This window comes from Herpailurus yagouaroundi, unplaced genomic scaffold, assembly GCF_014898765.1.
Source record: "Herpailurus yagouaroundi ecotype Mexico unplaced genomic scaffold, PumYag 254, whole genome shotgun sequence".
Classification (NCBI taxonomy): domain Eukaryota; kingdom Metazoa; phylum Chordata; class Mammalia; order Carnivora; family Felidae; genus Herpailurus; species Herpailurus yagouaroundi.
Genome location: NW_024412471.1, coordinates 2,337,893 through 2,353,384, shown reverse-complemented (window position 1 = coordinate 2,353,384; position 15,492 = coordinate 2,337,893). Strand labels below are relative to the sequence as shown.

At 46.5% G+C, this 15,492-nt stretch overlaps 2 protein-coding genes across 8 annotated transcripts; both read left to right on the top strand.

The window, feature by feature from the left end:
• The first annotated feature begins 277 nt into the window (after positions 1 to 277).
• Positions 278 to 7,873, top strand: CUNH1orf54 (chromosome unknown C1orf54 homolog). Of its 3 annotated transcripts, XM_040461125.1 has the most exons (8): positions 278 to 1,589; positions 1,706 to 1,827; positions 2,228 to 2,292; positions 3,522 to 3,605; positions 4,041 to 4,099; positions 4,498 to 4,611; positions 6,980 to 7,078; positions 7,785 to 7,873. In XM_040461125.1, exons 3-7 carry the CDS (start codon positions 2,247 to 2,249, stop codon positions 7,073 to 7,075), a joined length of 399 nt encoding a protein of 132 aa, XP_040317059.1. In that variant the 5' UTR covers positions 278 to 1,589; positions 1,706 to 1,827; positions 2,228 to 2,246; the 3' UTR covers positions 7,076 to 7,078; positions 7,785 to 7,873. The 3 variants fall into 3 exon arrangements, with proteins under 3 accessions (XP_040317059.1, XP_040317058.1, XP_040317057.1); XM_040461124.1 differs by lacking the exon at positions 278 to 1,589 and having other exon boundaries at positions 6,977 to 7,078; XM_040461123.1 differs by lacking the exons at positions 278 to 1,589; positions 1,706 to 1,827; positions 2,228 to 2,292 and adding an exon at positions 3,161 to 3,266 and having other exon boundaries at positions 6,977 to 7,078.
• Positions 7,874 to 7,987: 114 nt separating this feature from the next.
• On the top strand, positions 7,988 to 15,222 carry CIART (circadian associated repressor of transcription). 5 transcript variants are annotated; one of them, XM_040461113.1, is made up of 6 exons: positions 7,988 to 8,521; positions 10,353 to 10,524; positions 10,670 to 10,745; positions 11,003 to 11,081; positions 11,193 to 11,304; positions 14,566 to 15,222. In XM_040461113.1, the coding sequence occupies exons 2-6, from the start codon at positions 10,423 to 10,425 to the stop codon at positions 15,088 to 15,090; spliced, it is 894 nt and encodes a 297-aa protein (XP_040317047.1). In that variant the 5' UTR covers positions 7,988 to 8,521; positions 10,353 to 10,422; the 3' UTR covers positions 15,091 to 15,222. The 5 variants fall into 5 exon arrangements, with proteins under 5 accessions (XP_040317047.1, XP_040317045.1, XP_040317046.1 ...); XM_040461111.1 differs by having other exon boundaries at positions 10,099 to 10,524; XM_040461112.1 differs by lacking the exon at positions 7,988 to 8,521 and adding an exon at positions 9,435 to 9,508 and having other exon boundaries at positions 10,099 to 10,524.
• The last annotated feature ends 270 nt before the right edge of the window (positions 15,223 to 15,492 follow it).

Below are 15,492 nucleotides of genomic sequence, written 5' to 3'. Positions count from 1 at the left end.
ACGAGGCAGCACAACCTGCCGGGAGTTGTAGTCCTCCTGCCCTACTAAGCCTTCGACTTCGGTCCTGGGAGTGGCTTGAGCTGGTCAAAGGAGGGAGTGGGTCGGGACCGGCCCGGCTTCCTGGGTCCCATTGGACCTTGGCTGCGGCTTCCTTTCGTTATTTTGTGGGGAAGGGTGGTAGCAATTCTGCGTCTTCTTGAAGAGATGCAGAGCGGGGGAGGGGAAGATCCTGTTGGAACCTAAAGGACAAATACAAAGAAAGCACAGGATAGAGGGTGCAGGGAGATAGGGACGGGTATTGTTCTTACTTGAATGAGAGGAAATGGGCTTGAGCTACTGCCTAAGAGATGAAGGTTAGACTTAAAAGTAAGAGCTCTTTGAACAGACGAGTATAGGAAACATGCAATTCAGTGAGTATACCGCTAATGACGCTTTCATCTGTAATGACCAGAGAGTAGGAAAGACGAAGAGGAGCCTGGAGAGCAATGTTAGGAAGGAGGTCAGATGGGATTCGGTGTTAAGATTCAGAGTTAAGACTGTTTGTAAAAAGCAATTAGAGCTATGGGGTTGAAGAAAAACGACAAGCACCCCCGCCCCCCAAGTCACACAGTTCCTTTTAGGTCATACTTCCTCTATTTATTTCTGAAAATGAACTTCAGTGGTGTCTTTTCCTCAGGCCAGGGGAAGGCACAGGGGTTGTGTGTATTAGAGTGAAAGAAAATTAAAGTAGGAGAGGAGGGTATTGTAACCTCATTTGGATGGGGGTAGGGCCAGTCTTTAGGGAGGAACGTTTAGGCAAAAGAGTACCAGGATGGAAAAGTGAGGGGATCTGGAATATTGTTTTTGAGAGACTAATCAAAGTACAAAGAAAACACCTATAGAAATTGTTCGAAGAGAATCGGGCTTCCTTTCCTTACTGGAAGTGATTTATGAGTTAATGCATATGGGTACATCCACAGAAGCGTTTTACATTTTTTTCCAGGAAATTCTAGAAAGGAGCTGAAGGAATAGATTGTATAGATTTACATGGAAAATCATCATCATCAAGCAAATCCTCCCCCGCAAAAGGTTAAGATGGTGGAAACATGCTGGCCAGTGCTCAAAACTGCAGTGTGTCTTGCTTCCGAGGCTAGCAGGCCAAGTCAGGAGAAGAGATACGAGAATACAAGTCTCCTCATCTCTCCTTTGAGCTATTCGCACAGCATTTCTAAGTGCTAAGAGCAAACACCAAACCTCTCTTGTCCACAGGTGGCTCCACAGAGACTTTCATAGTGCCTGGCTTGTAGTAGATGTTAAATAGATATCTATTAACTTCCTTTTAAACAACATAACTATTCTTATTCCCTTGCCAGTGACCTCTGAATTGCCTATCCGACTGGGCCTAGCATATATGTTACTAAATGCTTCTGAGTTGAACTGAATGAAAATGGGAAATATAAAAGCAGAGAGAAGGGCGAGATGAACTCTATCCCTGTGGATAGAATGAAGGGGGCATAGCAAGTGGGGAGGAGGGCATCTATTCGAGGAAAGAGGCTGTTTCCTCCCTTCTTCCATCCTGTATCCAGAAGTGGAGAAAGACATGAAGTGAGGTCAGTACTTGCCATAGAGGAAATAACTGGCCTTGGCTGAGAGATTTTTATCAGAAGTACTGCAGCAGGTGCTTTGGGTATCAGACAATGATGTTAGTATTGCTGTTGTATTTCAGAGTCCAAGACAGGCAGAAGAGAGGACATTTTTTCAGTCTAGAAAAAAGTGCTCATCAGTTCCTCTAAAATTTTGACTGTGAAGAAAGAGATTGTGAATAAGCCTGGACTCTAGATAGTGATGGTAAGTTAGGGACCGTGAAAGGGAGGGTGAGCTTTTTGTGAGGACTAGGAGGGAGTCCTCTTCTTCAGGGGGGAAGCTTCTAGATAGGCACGGGTTTTGGGTTTTGGTCTGGCTTTTGGTTTGTCTGCTTGCTTGCTTTGGTAGTGTCAGCGGAGTCCTGAATGGATCTAATCTAGGACTGGGGAAGCTCAGTGAACACGTTCACAGCAAAATCCACTTTGCCTCTCTCTTAATCTGGGCAGCTCTCTGGCTGACCGGTAGCAACCATTGATCTAGTCAGTCGGCAACTGGGCGGGGAATTCTACTCCCTGGGGAAAAGAGTTGCAGCAGCTTTGGAGGAGGGCAGGAGGCGGGGGAAGTTTGGTGAGAAACGCTGTAATTTCCTTTTTTACTTTCACAGCAATAGTGCAGAATCCAGAATGGATGTCCTCTTTGTAGCCATCCTTGCTGTGCCACTTATCTTGGGTAAGTTCACTCTCTCTCCCTGAGCTTTTGGGCCAGATCTTCTATCATAAGTGGGGTGGGAGAAAAGAAAAGTGAGGAGTGGATGAGAGGTGCAATTTAATGGGGAGTAATAACACTCGTTTGTGCCAGAGTCCAGTGTTGGGGCGGGGCAGGGTGGGGGGTAGGGGGAATCTGGAAAGTAGAGCCAGAAGAAGGGGAGGAAAACAGAGTCCTGTCAGAGACAGCTGATGAAGATGGAACCCTTGACACAGGGAGTCCCCACCAAGAGTCACGTCAGCTGTCTATCACCGCAGAGTTGGACAAGAGGGAGAGGGACTACAGTGAGGGTGGAGGAGAGAGGTGGGCTCTTGGAAGGCAGGGCACTCTGATACTAGTGAGGGAAGCTGGGGGATCTTCCTTCCCAGAGGGTTGGAGAAAACCCCTTGTATTAGTAAGGACACAGAAGTAGGGGGTGGCCTTTATGGTAGTGGAGAACTGGCTTCCCCTCAGGGACAGACTCCCAAAAGTAGCTTGGCTCCTTCCCTCCTTTGTTCCCAGTCTGCCAGGTACTCTCATTGTTTCCTTTTCCTCCAGATTTGTGTGTCATTGCCTGGGATTCAGGGAGAGCATTCAAGGAGCGTAGGGAAGTGTTTAGTAGGAGGCCTGGAGACCTAATCATGTCAAAGCCACATATTTTTAGTCCTAGGAAGGAAGAAAAACTAATGTAGATGGGTCATTTAGTCCAGCTGACTCATTTGAAAAAAGCGATGGTTAGTGGCTTCTTCAGGGCTATTCCGTTAGTCTGCAGCGAATCGGGAACTAAAACCCGAGTCCAAAAGCCTAAAGATGTATGTCTCCGTTCTGTGTGAGACACTGAGGTGAGAAGATATCTCACAGATCTAATATGGTCTGCAGCATTCTCCAGAAGAGATTTGGAGTTCTTCATTTCTGGTATCTGTGCTTCCTACCTTTTTCAGCTTTAGGTCTTATTTTGGGTTTACAGAATGTGAAGAGACACATTTTCTCTCTAGGAGTTCCTGAATTGAAAGGGCACAGAGTCACAAGCCTCAGCACAGATATGGAGCCCCAAAGACTGAGAAGGGTTTAGAGGTACAGGGCCAGTGAGATAGTAAGGCCTTGGAGGGGAGGCAGAAAGCAAAGACATTGATAGAGCTGAGATCAACTTCAGGTGTCCTTCTTTTGCTAAGGAGTTCCAGATGCCCCTTGACCTCTAGTCCTTGTCCCCGTAGGACAAGAATATGGGGATGAAGAAGGACTAGAAGAGGATGATTATTATCAGGTGGTCTATTATTACACAGTCACCCCCAATTATGGTGAGTATGTATGCATCTCTGATCCCCAGTAGGATGGACAGAGGTTTTGAGGATGCTTAGTTCTGAGACTTTGCCTTTCTCTTTGCAATTGGAACAACTAGATCAGAGGAAATTTGGCTATGAGCAAAGACCTTATCAAGGCTTGTGGCGTTATTTCTCAAGCCAGTGATTTTCAATTCTTTGGAAATGGGTTGAAACAATTTAAAAATTTTCAAATTTGTAAATTATTTTGGATACCAGATTGAAAATATAAATTCAGACACACTCACAAACATTTTTAACATTAAAGTTCATTAGAATTAGATTACACCAGTAAATGTTACAACTTGAGCAAGTTGAAGTATTCAGAGCAATTTCTTCCTCTTTCCATTTCTAGACCTACTGCTACCTTTTTCCTTTGTCACTACTGATTTTTTTCTCCCCCCCCCCCCCCAGATGACTTTGGTGTAAATTTCACTGTTGATTACTCCATATTTGAATCAGAAGACAGACTGGTGAGTGACCTCTACATCTAAAAGCATCAGAATAGGTAACAGTTAAAAAGAAAGTGGGCAATGTTGAACTGTAAATGATTAGCAAAAATAAAAATGAGTTAGGTGAAATGAAACTAGGTAGTGGGCCCAAAGCAGATTTGTTAACCACAGGTGGGGAGAATAAAGCCAGAACTTAGTAGGTTTGCTAAGACATTGAGAGGGAGGGGCAGTCCTTGAGTCAAGAGAATTGGTGAATAGAAATGGATACATAATCCATGCAAACAATAAAGTGGGGAGGACTCCTGAGCTTAAGTCTTGGGCAGTGGGGCATGCAGGAGACAAGGCCTCTAAATAGAGAATCTACGAGGATGTTGGATGGAGGCAATGATAACTCTGTTTCTTGATCCTACTGAGAGCAGAACAGGTTGGATAAAGAGGTAAGGGAAGGAGCGGAAACTACTACCATTAGTCACGAAACAGAACTTACAGACCATCAGGAGCCTGAAACATTGAAACCAATGACAATGGAACCAGTAAGTGGATTGGGGATGGCAGGGTGGTGGGGGGAGGGTATGAGACATCTCTTAGCCCAGGACAGATCCCAGGGCTGGATACATAGAACAGGGGGAGGGCTGGAATAATAGGCTTGGGGGGGGGGGAGGGTAAGGAACCAAATAACTAGTACACCAGTGCAGGTGCCCAGCTCAGCTTGGCCATCATACCTTTTGCTGAGATTCAATACTAACCTTGTATTCAGAAAACTGGGAAGATTTGGTGCAGTTAAATTTTAGATCAGTGGTACTTAACGTGTATGAAACCTATGACTAAAGCTGTGAAGGATGCCGCTGATGATGATGATGAAAAAGAAATCTATGATGTTGTTATTGCCCTGAAAGTATTTATAAAACTCAAGTTTACACTTGCAAAACATTTCAAACAAAATGAAAATGTTTGTAACACTGTTAAATTACATATAAATTTGAGAGCATAGGCAAATTTGAGGCAAGTGTTTTAGGCAGTAGAAGGACAGAGATCAGTACGAGCTGGAGTTGCCTGGAAGACTTTTAGGAGGTGACTATGCTTCAGATACACTTCAAAGGATAGGTGAGCTTTTGATTGGTGGTTAAGTTATGAAAGTATGAAAACAATTAGAGGGAAGAATAGAGAATGAAAGAGCTGCAGGGGTGAGGGGATGGAGCAACCATGCATGTCTAGTGGGTAGGGTATGATTGAAGGAGAAGGTATACGGGAAGGTACAGTGGGAAATTAAGAAAAAACAATTTAATTTACAAGGCTCCTAATATTTGCTTGGTAATTTCACATAGGGCAAGATAGGGCTGAATTACAGGAGAATCTGAAGTGTCAGGCTGAAGTTTGGACTTACAAGCCATGGGGAGCCTCGTAAGTTTTTTAGTGTAGTAAAGATACAGTGAAAATGGTATTTAAAAAAATTTTTTTTAATGTTTATTTATTTTTGAGACAGAGAGAGAGCATGAACGGGGGAGGGTCAGAGAGAGGGAGACACAGAATCTGAAACAGGCTCCAGGCTCTGAGCTGTCAGCACAGAGCCTGACGCGGGGCTCAAACTCAGGGACCGCGAAATCATGACCTGAGCCGAAGTCGGCCGCTTAACTGACTGAGCCACCCAGGCGCCCCTGAAAATGGTATTTTAGAAAAACTATTTGTCTGGTTGTATGCAGGATGCAGTGGAGTGGGGAGAAATGCATGAGACTTGCATCATTCCAGAAACAATCCATTAAAGGTTTGGACTAGGGAAGTAGCATTTTGAATGGAGAGGAGAAAAATAAGAAATATTTTGAAGAAAGTGCCTTGCTTCAGTGATAATTTCAGATGAGCAATAAATGAGGAGAATGTTGAAATAAGTTTCAAATATGGATGTCTGCAAAAATGGCTGACCAAAATGGGACCTGTGGAAGGAAGGTCAGAGTGGTTTAGGACTGAAGTTATAAATTTGGTATTGGACAAGCTGAATTTATGGTGACAGCCCTATGAGGGTGTCCTAAAGGTAGCTGAACTAGGTCAGAGCTACAGTCCTAAGTGCAAAGCCACATTTACGGAAGTAGATGAGCTCAATAGAGCCAGTACACAGAAAACCAAAAGGCCAATGAATGTGCCTATAGCTAGTAGAAAGAGGACAAGGAATCAACCGGGAAACTGTGGAAGTAACTGGAGAGGCAGATAGCCAAGTTTGTATTTTAGAATCTAGAAGATTTAATTTAATATAATCAATACAAAGCTACCAAGAGGCCAGAGAAAAGGAGGTCACCGGTAACCCCAAAGAAGAAAGTTTTAATTGAGTGGTTAAGCAAAAGGTTTTTGTGGAGTTAGAGAGGGAGTACATTGTGAAGAAGGGGAGGGAGAGTATAGACCAATCATATGAGAAATCTGATAATGAAAAAAGAGAAGCAACAGCTAAAAAGGGCAACAGGACCAAAGTGCAGCCTGAATATAATTGACCACAGATGGGAGGAATCAGTAGGAATGGAAAGCTGATTGATGACAAGGACGAAGAAATATTTTAAAGTATATGGTAGGCTCCATTTAGAGTGTAAACTCTTTGAAGAAAGGGGTCAGATCTTAATCACATTTACATCCCCCCTATAGCACCTAGCACATTGACTAACACAGTGTCAAGCCCATAACGGATAAAAATGTGCATTCTTGAAGTGAGTTGAAGCTCCCTGGTATGGTCAGGAGGCTGAAAGGCACAGAGGAAAGGACTCCTTATGGTAATGGGGAGGAGAGATGGATCCTTCTGTAAGCTCAGAGGAAAGGAAGACTGAGGTTGGTGTAAAGAGATGGCTATCCTTTCAGAGGGGGAGGGGGATGTTAGGAAGGATGACACTGGCCTACCGTGGGGGGATGTCTGTATTTTAGCAGAGTCCAGATCTGAACGATGCTGTATCCAGTCTGCAGAGTCCTGTTCCCCTCCTCCTGTCCTGGGCCCTCGTTCAGGGGGGGATGTATTTCATGTAGAAGGTGAGAGTGCAGCCACTGGCCTTGGGGGAATCAGTGAACTAATTTTTTTTTATCAGTATCTCTGGCTAATGTTTCCAGCCTGGTCAGTTCTCAGCTACTTAAAAGGAAGAAGGATCTCGTTTAGAAAAATCTTATCTAATTTCAAAGAGGTTTAGGAAATGTTGAGGCAGAGACTTTTCAAACAAGAGTCATTACTTTTTCTGAACTGGGAGGACTTCAGCACCTTGTACAGCAGAAGCAGATGAAATAGAGGAAAAAAAACCTCTCCAGATTTCCAGTCTGCCTTGAGGAATCAAAGCTGGTTCCAGCCAGGAGGTGGTTCAAGATATGGCGGTTGCCAGAGGGCATAATGGGAGGGGCCTTACAACCTGGCAGAGTCTAGAGGCAAAGTTCAGAGGCTGTAGGGGTGGTGGTTGGTTCCCTAAAGTAGAGCACAGATGGTGGAGACAAAAGGAGGGAAAAGAGGCCTGTACTATAGGGAAGGAATTTAAAATTGGGATTCTAAATAACTAATGGGGGGTGTGTGTGAAGAGATTTAGCAGAGTAAGGAGTGAGCAAGGGAGGGGACACATCTTCCAGGAGACGTCAGGGGGAAATCTAGCTTGGAATCTGAAATATGGGGAGTTTTCTTAGAGATGGGGGGCCCGGAGGGGCGTTTCCTCAGCCACCTGAGCCTGGTGTTTTTCCCTTTCTTTGCTTTTTTTAGGAAAAAGAAGGCTGCTACAAATCTTTGGATGGGGATTTGGGAAGAGGAATTTGGAAGATAAATAAATGAAATAATCTGGTTACTCTCTACTCCCTGAGAGGCTCTGTTCTAAACTCACAACACTAAAGAGAGCACCAGGATATGGGGGGTAGGAAGGGTAGATTAGAAAGGGTGTCAGCTGGCAAAAGAATGAGAGGGAATAATTAGGACTGTGAATCAACCTGAAATTTTGTGAAGAATGGAGAAGAGCACCACAGACAATTCCGTCTAATTCTTTTATTACACATGGTTTTGAGGCTGTGTTTGGGAAAAGAGAGTTGAGGTTTATGTAGAACACTTTTTCCTTTTTGTATAATAAGCACATTGTTAAACATATGTAAAATATTAAAAACTACTTAGAATAGATTTTTAAAATTCACACCCTCCTCCACTCACACCCCCCACCCCCCACAGTGTGCCTTTTCCAGTGCGTAATTAGGGCAGGCAGGGACACATTTTAATTTTCTCTATCCTCGAGACCCTAATCAGAACTGGGCTGCCCCCTTGCGGTCTCTTCGGTGTCTCACCTTCTATGAGCAAACCGTCCCTGAGCCCCTATCCCCTTCTCCGCACTGTACTTTCAGTACTACAGGGGGCAGCGAATAGTCCATTCCGGACTCTGTGAACTCCGAACTTACCACCCTCCCTCCTTCCAAGCCTCCCGAATCTTCTCCAGGGTACAAATAAAGGAAATGAAGGTATCATCTAGGAAATCAGGGACCTACCCATACTCCGTTCTCTACGTTAGGGAACACGGAATCCAGGGCGCAAGGCCGGAGGAGCCTGGATAGAAAAGTCAGGAACACCCGAGCTCAGCTTTGACCTCTACAGTCGTGGCCGACTGGCATCTGAGCTGGTAACGTGCGTGGCGGGTTATGTAAGGAAAGGGCCGGAGGAGCCGCCCCAGTGGGAGTCTGGGAGAGGACGCGGTGTTCTCGGCGGCAGTCCCCACCCTCTTCACCCAGCAGGGCAGGAGGCACCCAACTTGTAGGAGGAGGAGGCGGGGAAAGGGAGCCAGAGAGCGGAGAGTCACGAGGGCCGCGCGGCCCAGAGGGGGGAGGCTACACAGTAGCATACAGCCATTCTCTCACACACGTTGCAGACCCAAGTTGCTGCTGGCTTCCACGTGCTGCCCTCGTGAGCGGAGGCTCTAACAGCTGGAGGGGAGATAAAGGGGGAGGGGGGAGTCTGCTACCGAAGAGGAGCCCGGAGTCCCACATCCCAAGACGCGCGCCTCACATCACACACCCCATCCGTGCACTCCAACCGCACGTCCCCTGCCCACCACCATCCTATTTAAGACCGCGGGCTCCGCCCTTTTCCACTCTTCTTCCACCCTCCGCCTTTTCTCCTCACCGGGTCCCGGTCGCGAGCCGCATGTAGGGGCGGAGCACGGAATCCTTCCCTTCCAGCCAATCGTCACCTAACTGGGTCTCTATTGGCCGAGCCCCTAGTAGGCTGTAGCAAATGGGATGTGAAAGTCAGTCGCTGGAGTCACGTGCCACCGGTTAGACAACCAATGAGAGTGTGAGGTCTGTGTTCGCAGGGGGAAGGCACGTGCCTCGCCGCACGTGTCTGGGAGGGGGAAGGGGCGGGACCCAGTGGGAGAGAGGCGGAGGTGGGTAGCCGAGAGCGACGGAGTTGGAGAAGCCGGAGGCAGCCTGGACTGAGCCGACCCGACGCAGGTGAGGAGGCTTGTAGAACCGGGAAGCCATCCGCGCGCGGGAAGATCAGACCCCGAGAGAGTAGGTTTAGGGACCGAAAGCAGAATTGGGCATTGGGAGGGATAGCATCACGTGGCAGGCGCGACTGTAGAGGGTCCTGGTGCAGGGCTCCGGATTGGAAAGAGGCGGGAGGTTCCTGTGGGGAGCAGGCCCTACAGGGTCACTAGGTGGCTTCGGTTACCTTACCGGAGATTTACGGCTCGGCTCGCCGTAGCACTTGCTGCGGGGTTAGGTTGGGAACAGACCTGGCGAACAAATGTTCGGGGTGGGGAGACGGAAGGTGTCGAGTCAGGTAATTTACTCTGAACAGAGGGAGGTAAGAACAGAGTCTGCGTCAGACTAAGTAAGGGCTGCTCTGCGGAGCCCATAGGGGCAGTCCAGGTACTTAATTGAGGGGGGGCAGGCGGAGGAGAGGACTTTGTCGGCTCTGAGACAGGTGATACTGGGGAGGAGAGAAGAGATCTTATCATCCCATGCAGTACACCCCAGTCTCCCAGTCCATTTCCTAATTTTCAGATTATGGTGACATGCTCCCTTGCTTTGCTCTTCAGTTGCAGGTCCCGATCTTTGGGTACTCCGGGAGCTGCTCTCCAGCCCCTGCTTCTGAACCTATGGATTCTCCATCTAGCGTTTCTTCCTGTTCTTCCTATTCTCTCTCTTCCTCTTTTTCCACCTCCCCAGTGAACAGTGACTTTGGTCTCCCCTCCGATAGTGAGGGGGAGGACAAAGGGGCCCATGGCCCCAGGCCAGACACTGTTGGGCAGAGGGGAGGTTCTCGGCCACGACCGGGTCCTATCCGCTGCAGGCAACGGCCCAAGGTCTCCAGCAACCAACATACAACATCTTACTTGGAACAGCGGGGCTTGGCCTCTCCTATGGCAGGATCTGGGGTCAAAAGATCAAGAGACGGTGAATTACAGACCACTGTAAACATCCAGGGTTGTATCACAGAAGGAGACCTGCTCTTTGCTCAGAAGGTAAGAAAGAGCAGGGGAAAGGAGACAATACTGGAATGGCTTAGCACCCAGATGGCTAGTAAGGACCCTGTGAAGTGGGGAGTAACAGTACTGGGGTGTGGGCAATTCTCAGCCCTCCCGTAGTCTTTGTCCTGTTTTCCTACAGTGTAAAGAGCTCCAAGGTTTCATCCGCCCTCTCACAGACCTACTGAATGGGCTGAAGATGGGTCGATTTGAGAGAGGTAATTATTTGGTTAGTTGCAATTATTTGGGCTAGGTTCTCCTCTTTCTTTTTCTCTCTTGATGTTTTAAATGTGTATTTCTTCTAAATCTTTGCATTTAAAGCTTTATTTTTTTTTTAATCTTTACATTATTTCTTTTGTGCTTCTGTGATTTCATTTCTTTGGGTGAATCTATTTTAACCATGCTTTGTTCTTCCTTTACCTGACTAAATTGTTGCATCTCAATCCTTCATGTCTTTCCTTCTCCCTGACCCCAGGATTGAGCAGTTTCCAGCAGAGCGTGGCAATGGACAGGATCCAGCGTATTGTAGGTGTTTTGCAAAAGCCCCAGATGGGGTGAGTTCTCCTGGTTCTTTCCTCAGTATTTCATTAAAAGGAGATGTCCACAATCCTGTCTTGTTGCCTTTTTCACACTTGATGGCATTTTAAGTAAATGTCTTCTCACAGGGAGCGTTACCTAGGAACCTTGCTACAGGTGGAAGCGATGTTAAAGACTTGGTTTCCTCATATAGCTGCTCAAAAGTCATCCTTGGGCAGTAGCAGGCACAAACTGACCCAGGTAAGAACTTGTAAACCTGAGAGAGAGGTGGGGAAATAAGAGAATGAAGTGTACATGGAGAAATGGGTTCTTTCTGTTTTCTTCTAAGTCTCTTCCTTTTTGCCAATAAATTTCTTTTCACGGGAGGGAATGCCCAACGTTCCTTCATTGTCTTGATCCTTATATGGTTTTTGTTCTATTTTGTCTGTATCACTACAAAGAACTCCACGAATGGGCACCTGGGTAGCTTGGTCAGCTAAGCGTCTGACTCTTGGTCTCACTTCAAGTCTTGTTCTCAGAGTCATGAGTTCAAGCCCCACATTGGGCTCCATACCGGATATGGAACCTACTTTAAAAAAAAAAAAAGCACTCCATGAAGTTTAACCTTATTCCTCACGTTTCAGCTTCTCTGCTTTCTGCATGGATACAGAGGACTTTTTTTAAATACTTTTTTTTTTTCAATGTTTATCCATTTTTGGGACAGAGAGAGACAGAGCATGAACGGGCGAGGGGCAGAGAGAGAGGGAGACACAGAATCGGAAACAGGCTCCAGGCTCTGAGCCATCAGCCCAGAGCCCGACGCGGGGCTCGAACTCACGGACTGTGAGATCGTGACCTGGTTGAAGTCGGACGCTTAACCGACTGCGCCACCCAGGCGCCCCTAAATACTTTTTTTAAATGTTTATTTATTTTTGAGAAAGAGCATGTGCACACATGTGTCGGGGGAGGGACGGAGGGAAAGGGAGACAGGATCTGAAGTAGGCTCCGTACTGTCAGCAAAGAGCCTGACTTGGGGCTCAAACTCAAGAGCCATGAGTCCACAACCTGAACTGAAGTCAGAGGCTTAACCAACTGAGCCACCCAGGTGCCTCTATAGAAGGCTTTTTACCTGGCCAGATGAGTTATGCAGTAAGAGTTTTTAGTTTTTCTTTACAAATCCTTTCTCCTCTGCTGCCCTGAAACCCTTCCCTTCTCTTTCTTTGTACTCCTACCCAAGTACTTTGTTCCAAACCCTCTGGAAGTGTGGGTTTCAAGGACTGGTCATAACAAATACATCACCGAGAGGGTAGGAGGGCGGCCATGGAACACCTATAGAAGGAGTGTTGGATAGATTTTTTTTTTTTTTTTTGAGAGAGAGAGACAGAGCACAAGTGGGGGAGGGGCAGAGAGAGAAGGAGACAGAGAATCCAGAGAAGGCTCCAGGCTCTGAGCTGTTAGCACAGAGCCCAACACGGAGCTCAAACTCAAACTGTGAGTTCATGACATGAGCTGAAGGCGGATGCTTAACCAAGTGAGCTACTCAGGTGCCCCATGTTGGATAGATTCTTAGACTTAGTGTGGAAGTGACCCACTTTCTAAAACTTTTTATTTATTTCTGAGAGAGAGAGAGCGAGCACGCTTTGGGGAGGGGCAGAGATAGAATCGCAAGCAGGCTGTACACTGTCAGTGCAGATCCCCACGCAGGGCTCAGTCTCACAGAACCATGAGACTGTGACTTGAGCCAAAATCAAGAGTTGGCCACTTAGCCAACAGAGCCACCGAGATGCCCCTAGAAGTGACCTATTTTTTTGTGCCTTCAAACAACAGTGTGTTTATGGGGTACTCAAATGATGGGGAGGGGAAAATCTCCTATAGATAATGCACAGTCCTTGTTTTCAATCAACCACAATTACTATTGCTATGGGAATAACTCATTTAAAAATAAGCAGAGGGAGTGCCTGGGTAGCTCAGTCAGCTAAACCTCTGGCTCAGGTCATGATCTCACCATTTGTGAGATCGAGCCCCAAGCCAGGCTCTGCACTGACAGCATGGAGCCTACTTGGGATTCTCTCCCTGTCTCTATCCTTCCCCTGCTTGTGTGTGCAGTATGCATGCGCTCTCTTTTTTCTCTCAAGATAAATAAAACAAAAAATTTTTTTAAATAAGCAGGAGGATTCTTGCCTGCATATTTTTAAACAATTTTTTTAAGTTTATTCATTTATTTTGAAAGAGCACAAGTGGTGTAGGAGCAGAGAGAGAGAGGGAGAGAGAACTCCAAACACTATCAGTGCAGAGCCTGATGCAGGGCTTGAATTCACAAACTGTGAGATCATGACCTGAGCCAAGATAGTCAGATACTTGGAACGCCTGGGTGGCTCAGTCCGTTGAGCGTCCAACTTTGGCTCAGGTCATGATCTCACGGATCTTGGGTTCAGGCTGGAGCTGAGCTGTCAGCACAGAGCCTGGAGCCTGCTTTGGATTCTGTGTCTCCCTTTCTCTTTGTCCTTCTCCAACTCACACTCTGTCTTTCTCTCTCTTTTTAAAAAACAAATAATCATTAAAAACAACAACAAAAAAAGAGCCGCTCAACCGACTGAGCCACCTAGGCACCCCATTGCCTGCATATCAATTTACATTTCTTAAGCAACTCAACCAAAGGAAATGAAAAATTTTAAAATATACAAATTGGGAAATGATGATTCCAATTAAAAATAGGCTTGAGGGGCGCCTGGGTGGCGCAGTCGGTTAAGCGTCCGACTTCAGCCAGGTCACGATCTCGTGGTCCGTGAGTTCGAGCCCCGCGTCAGGCTCTGGGCTGATGGCTCAGAGCCTGGAGCCTGTTTCCGATTCTGTGTCTCCCTCTCTCTCTGCCCCTCCCCCGTTCATGCTCTGTCTCTCTCTGTCCCAAAAATAAATGTTGAAAAAAAAATTAAAAAAATAAAATAAAATAAAAATAGGCTTGAAGTCGGGGCACCTGGGTGGCCTAGTCAGTTGAGCATCCGACTTCGGCCCAGGTCATGATCTCGTGATCCTGCGCTTCATGGGTTAAAGGCCCGCATTGGGCTCTGTACAGCTCGGAGCCTGGAGCCTGCTTCAGATTCTGTCTCTCTCTCTGTTTCTTTCTCTCTCTCTGCCTCTCTCCTGCTTACACTCAGTTTCTCTGTCTCCCAAAAATAAATAAATATTAAAAACAGCCTTGAAAAATAAGTTCTAAAATGAACTATTTTTTAGATAGTGAAACCTTACAGGACTGTTTTATTTTGCCCACCTGGATGTCCAGTGTTTGATATATATGTGGTACGTAACAGGCTTGCAAGTATTCGTCAAGTAAGTGAAAGTCTAATTAGGTTACTAAAATTTTTACTTAATCATGGCCTGCCAGGAAATTATCTGTTGCATAAAACATGGTATGTTTGCCTTGCAGACAGAGTCCCCAAGGAAAGAAAAATTTTAAGCAACCAAGTGGAGTTCATCTGAGAGCTCTCTCACGTATTTTTTTTTTCTCTTGTGTCTTCCTTCTAGCATTTTCCAAGCCACCACAGCCATCCAGCTGCTTCCTCTCCTGCACCTCCCACGGAAAAGATGGACCAGACACAGCTAGGACATCTAGTGTTGAAATCGAAGCAGCCTTGGCACCTCACAGAATGGCCAGCCATGCACCTCACTTGGACCCACACCACTCCAATTTGCAACCCACCCCTCAGTTCCCCAGGTACCATTTCCCTGAGCCACGGTCCTTTAGGCACTGGAGCCAGCATCGGTATCATCCTTTTTGTCCAGCATGGAGTAGAGCCCTTCACCCACTCTGCCCCAACCACTTCAGTTCTACCTGCTACAGCATCGCCTGTCATCCCCAGTGCTCCTAAGAAACTCTCTGGAGAGGGACCTCCTTGCCACAGTTTGCCAGTAACTCTGCCATCAGACTGGAGCTGTACCCTGTCCCACCCTGGTCTACCCACCATGGCCAGAGAGATGACTGGGAGACATCTAGAGCAGATGAGAAGCCATCCTTCAGTTGCCCCTGATGTCCATTCTCTCAACCCCTAACCCAGGACTCGCGACCATGGTTTCTAATTTGTGTAAATATGTGTCTCTCTCATATATATTTTTTACTTTTAACGTGTGCATTTGTGTTGAAGGAAGAGCAATCCTTTTGATTAAAGAAATTTTATACCTAAACAGTTTGTTGATTGGAGGAAATGTAAACCTGCTTCAAGTACCAGTATTTATTCTCTAAGCAGCAGGAAAGAAGAGAGGGGATGGGAATGTTTGTGAACATGAGCCTCAGCTAGTTAGAATCTGAATGGGATGAGAGAGGTCCAGTGGAGAAGAAAAGGGACTCTTGCTGGCTTCCTCGGGACCACTGTTGGGACAGTTACAGGGTTCAGAATGGGCCTTGTGTTTTCATGTAGTCTCAGAGACTAGTACATTTCCTTTGTGTCTCTCACT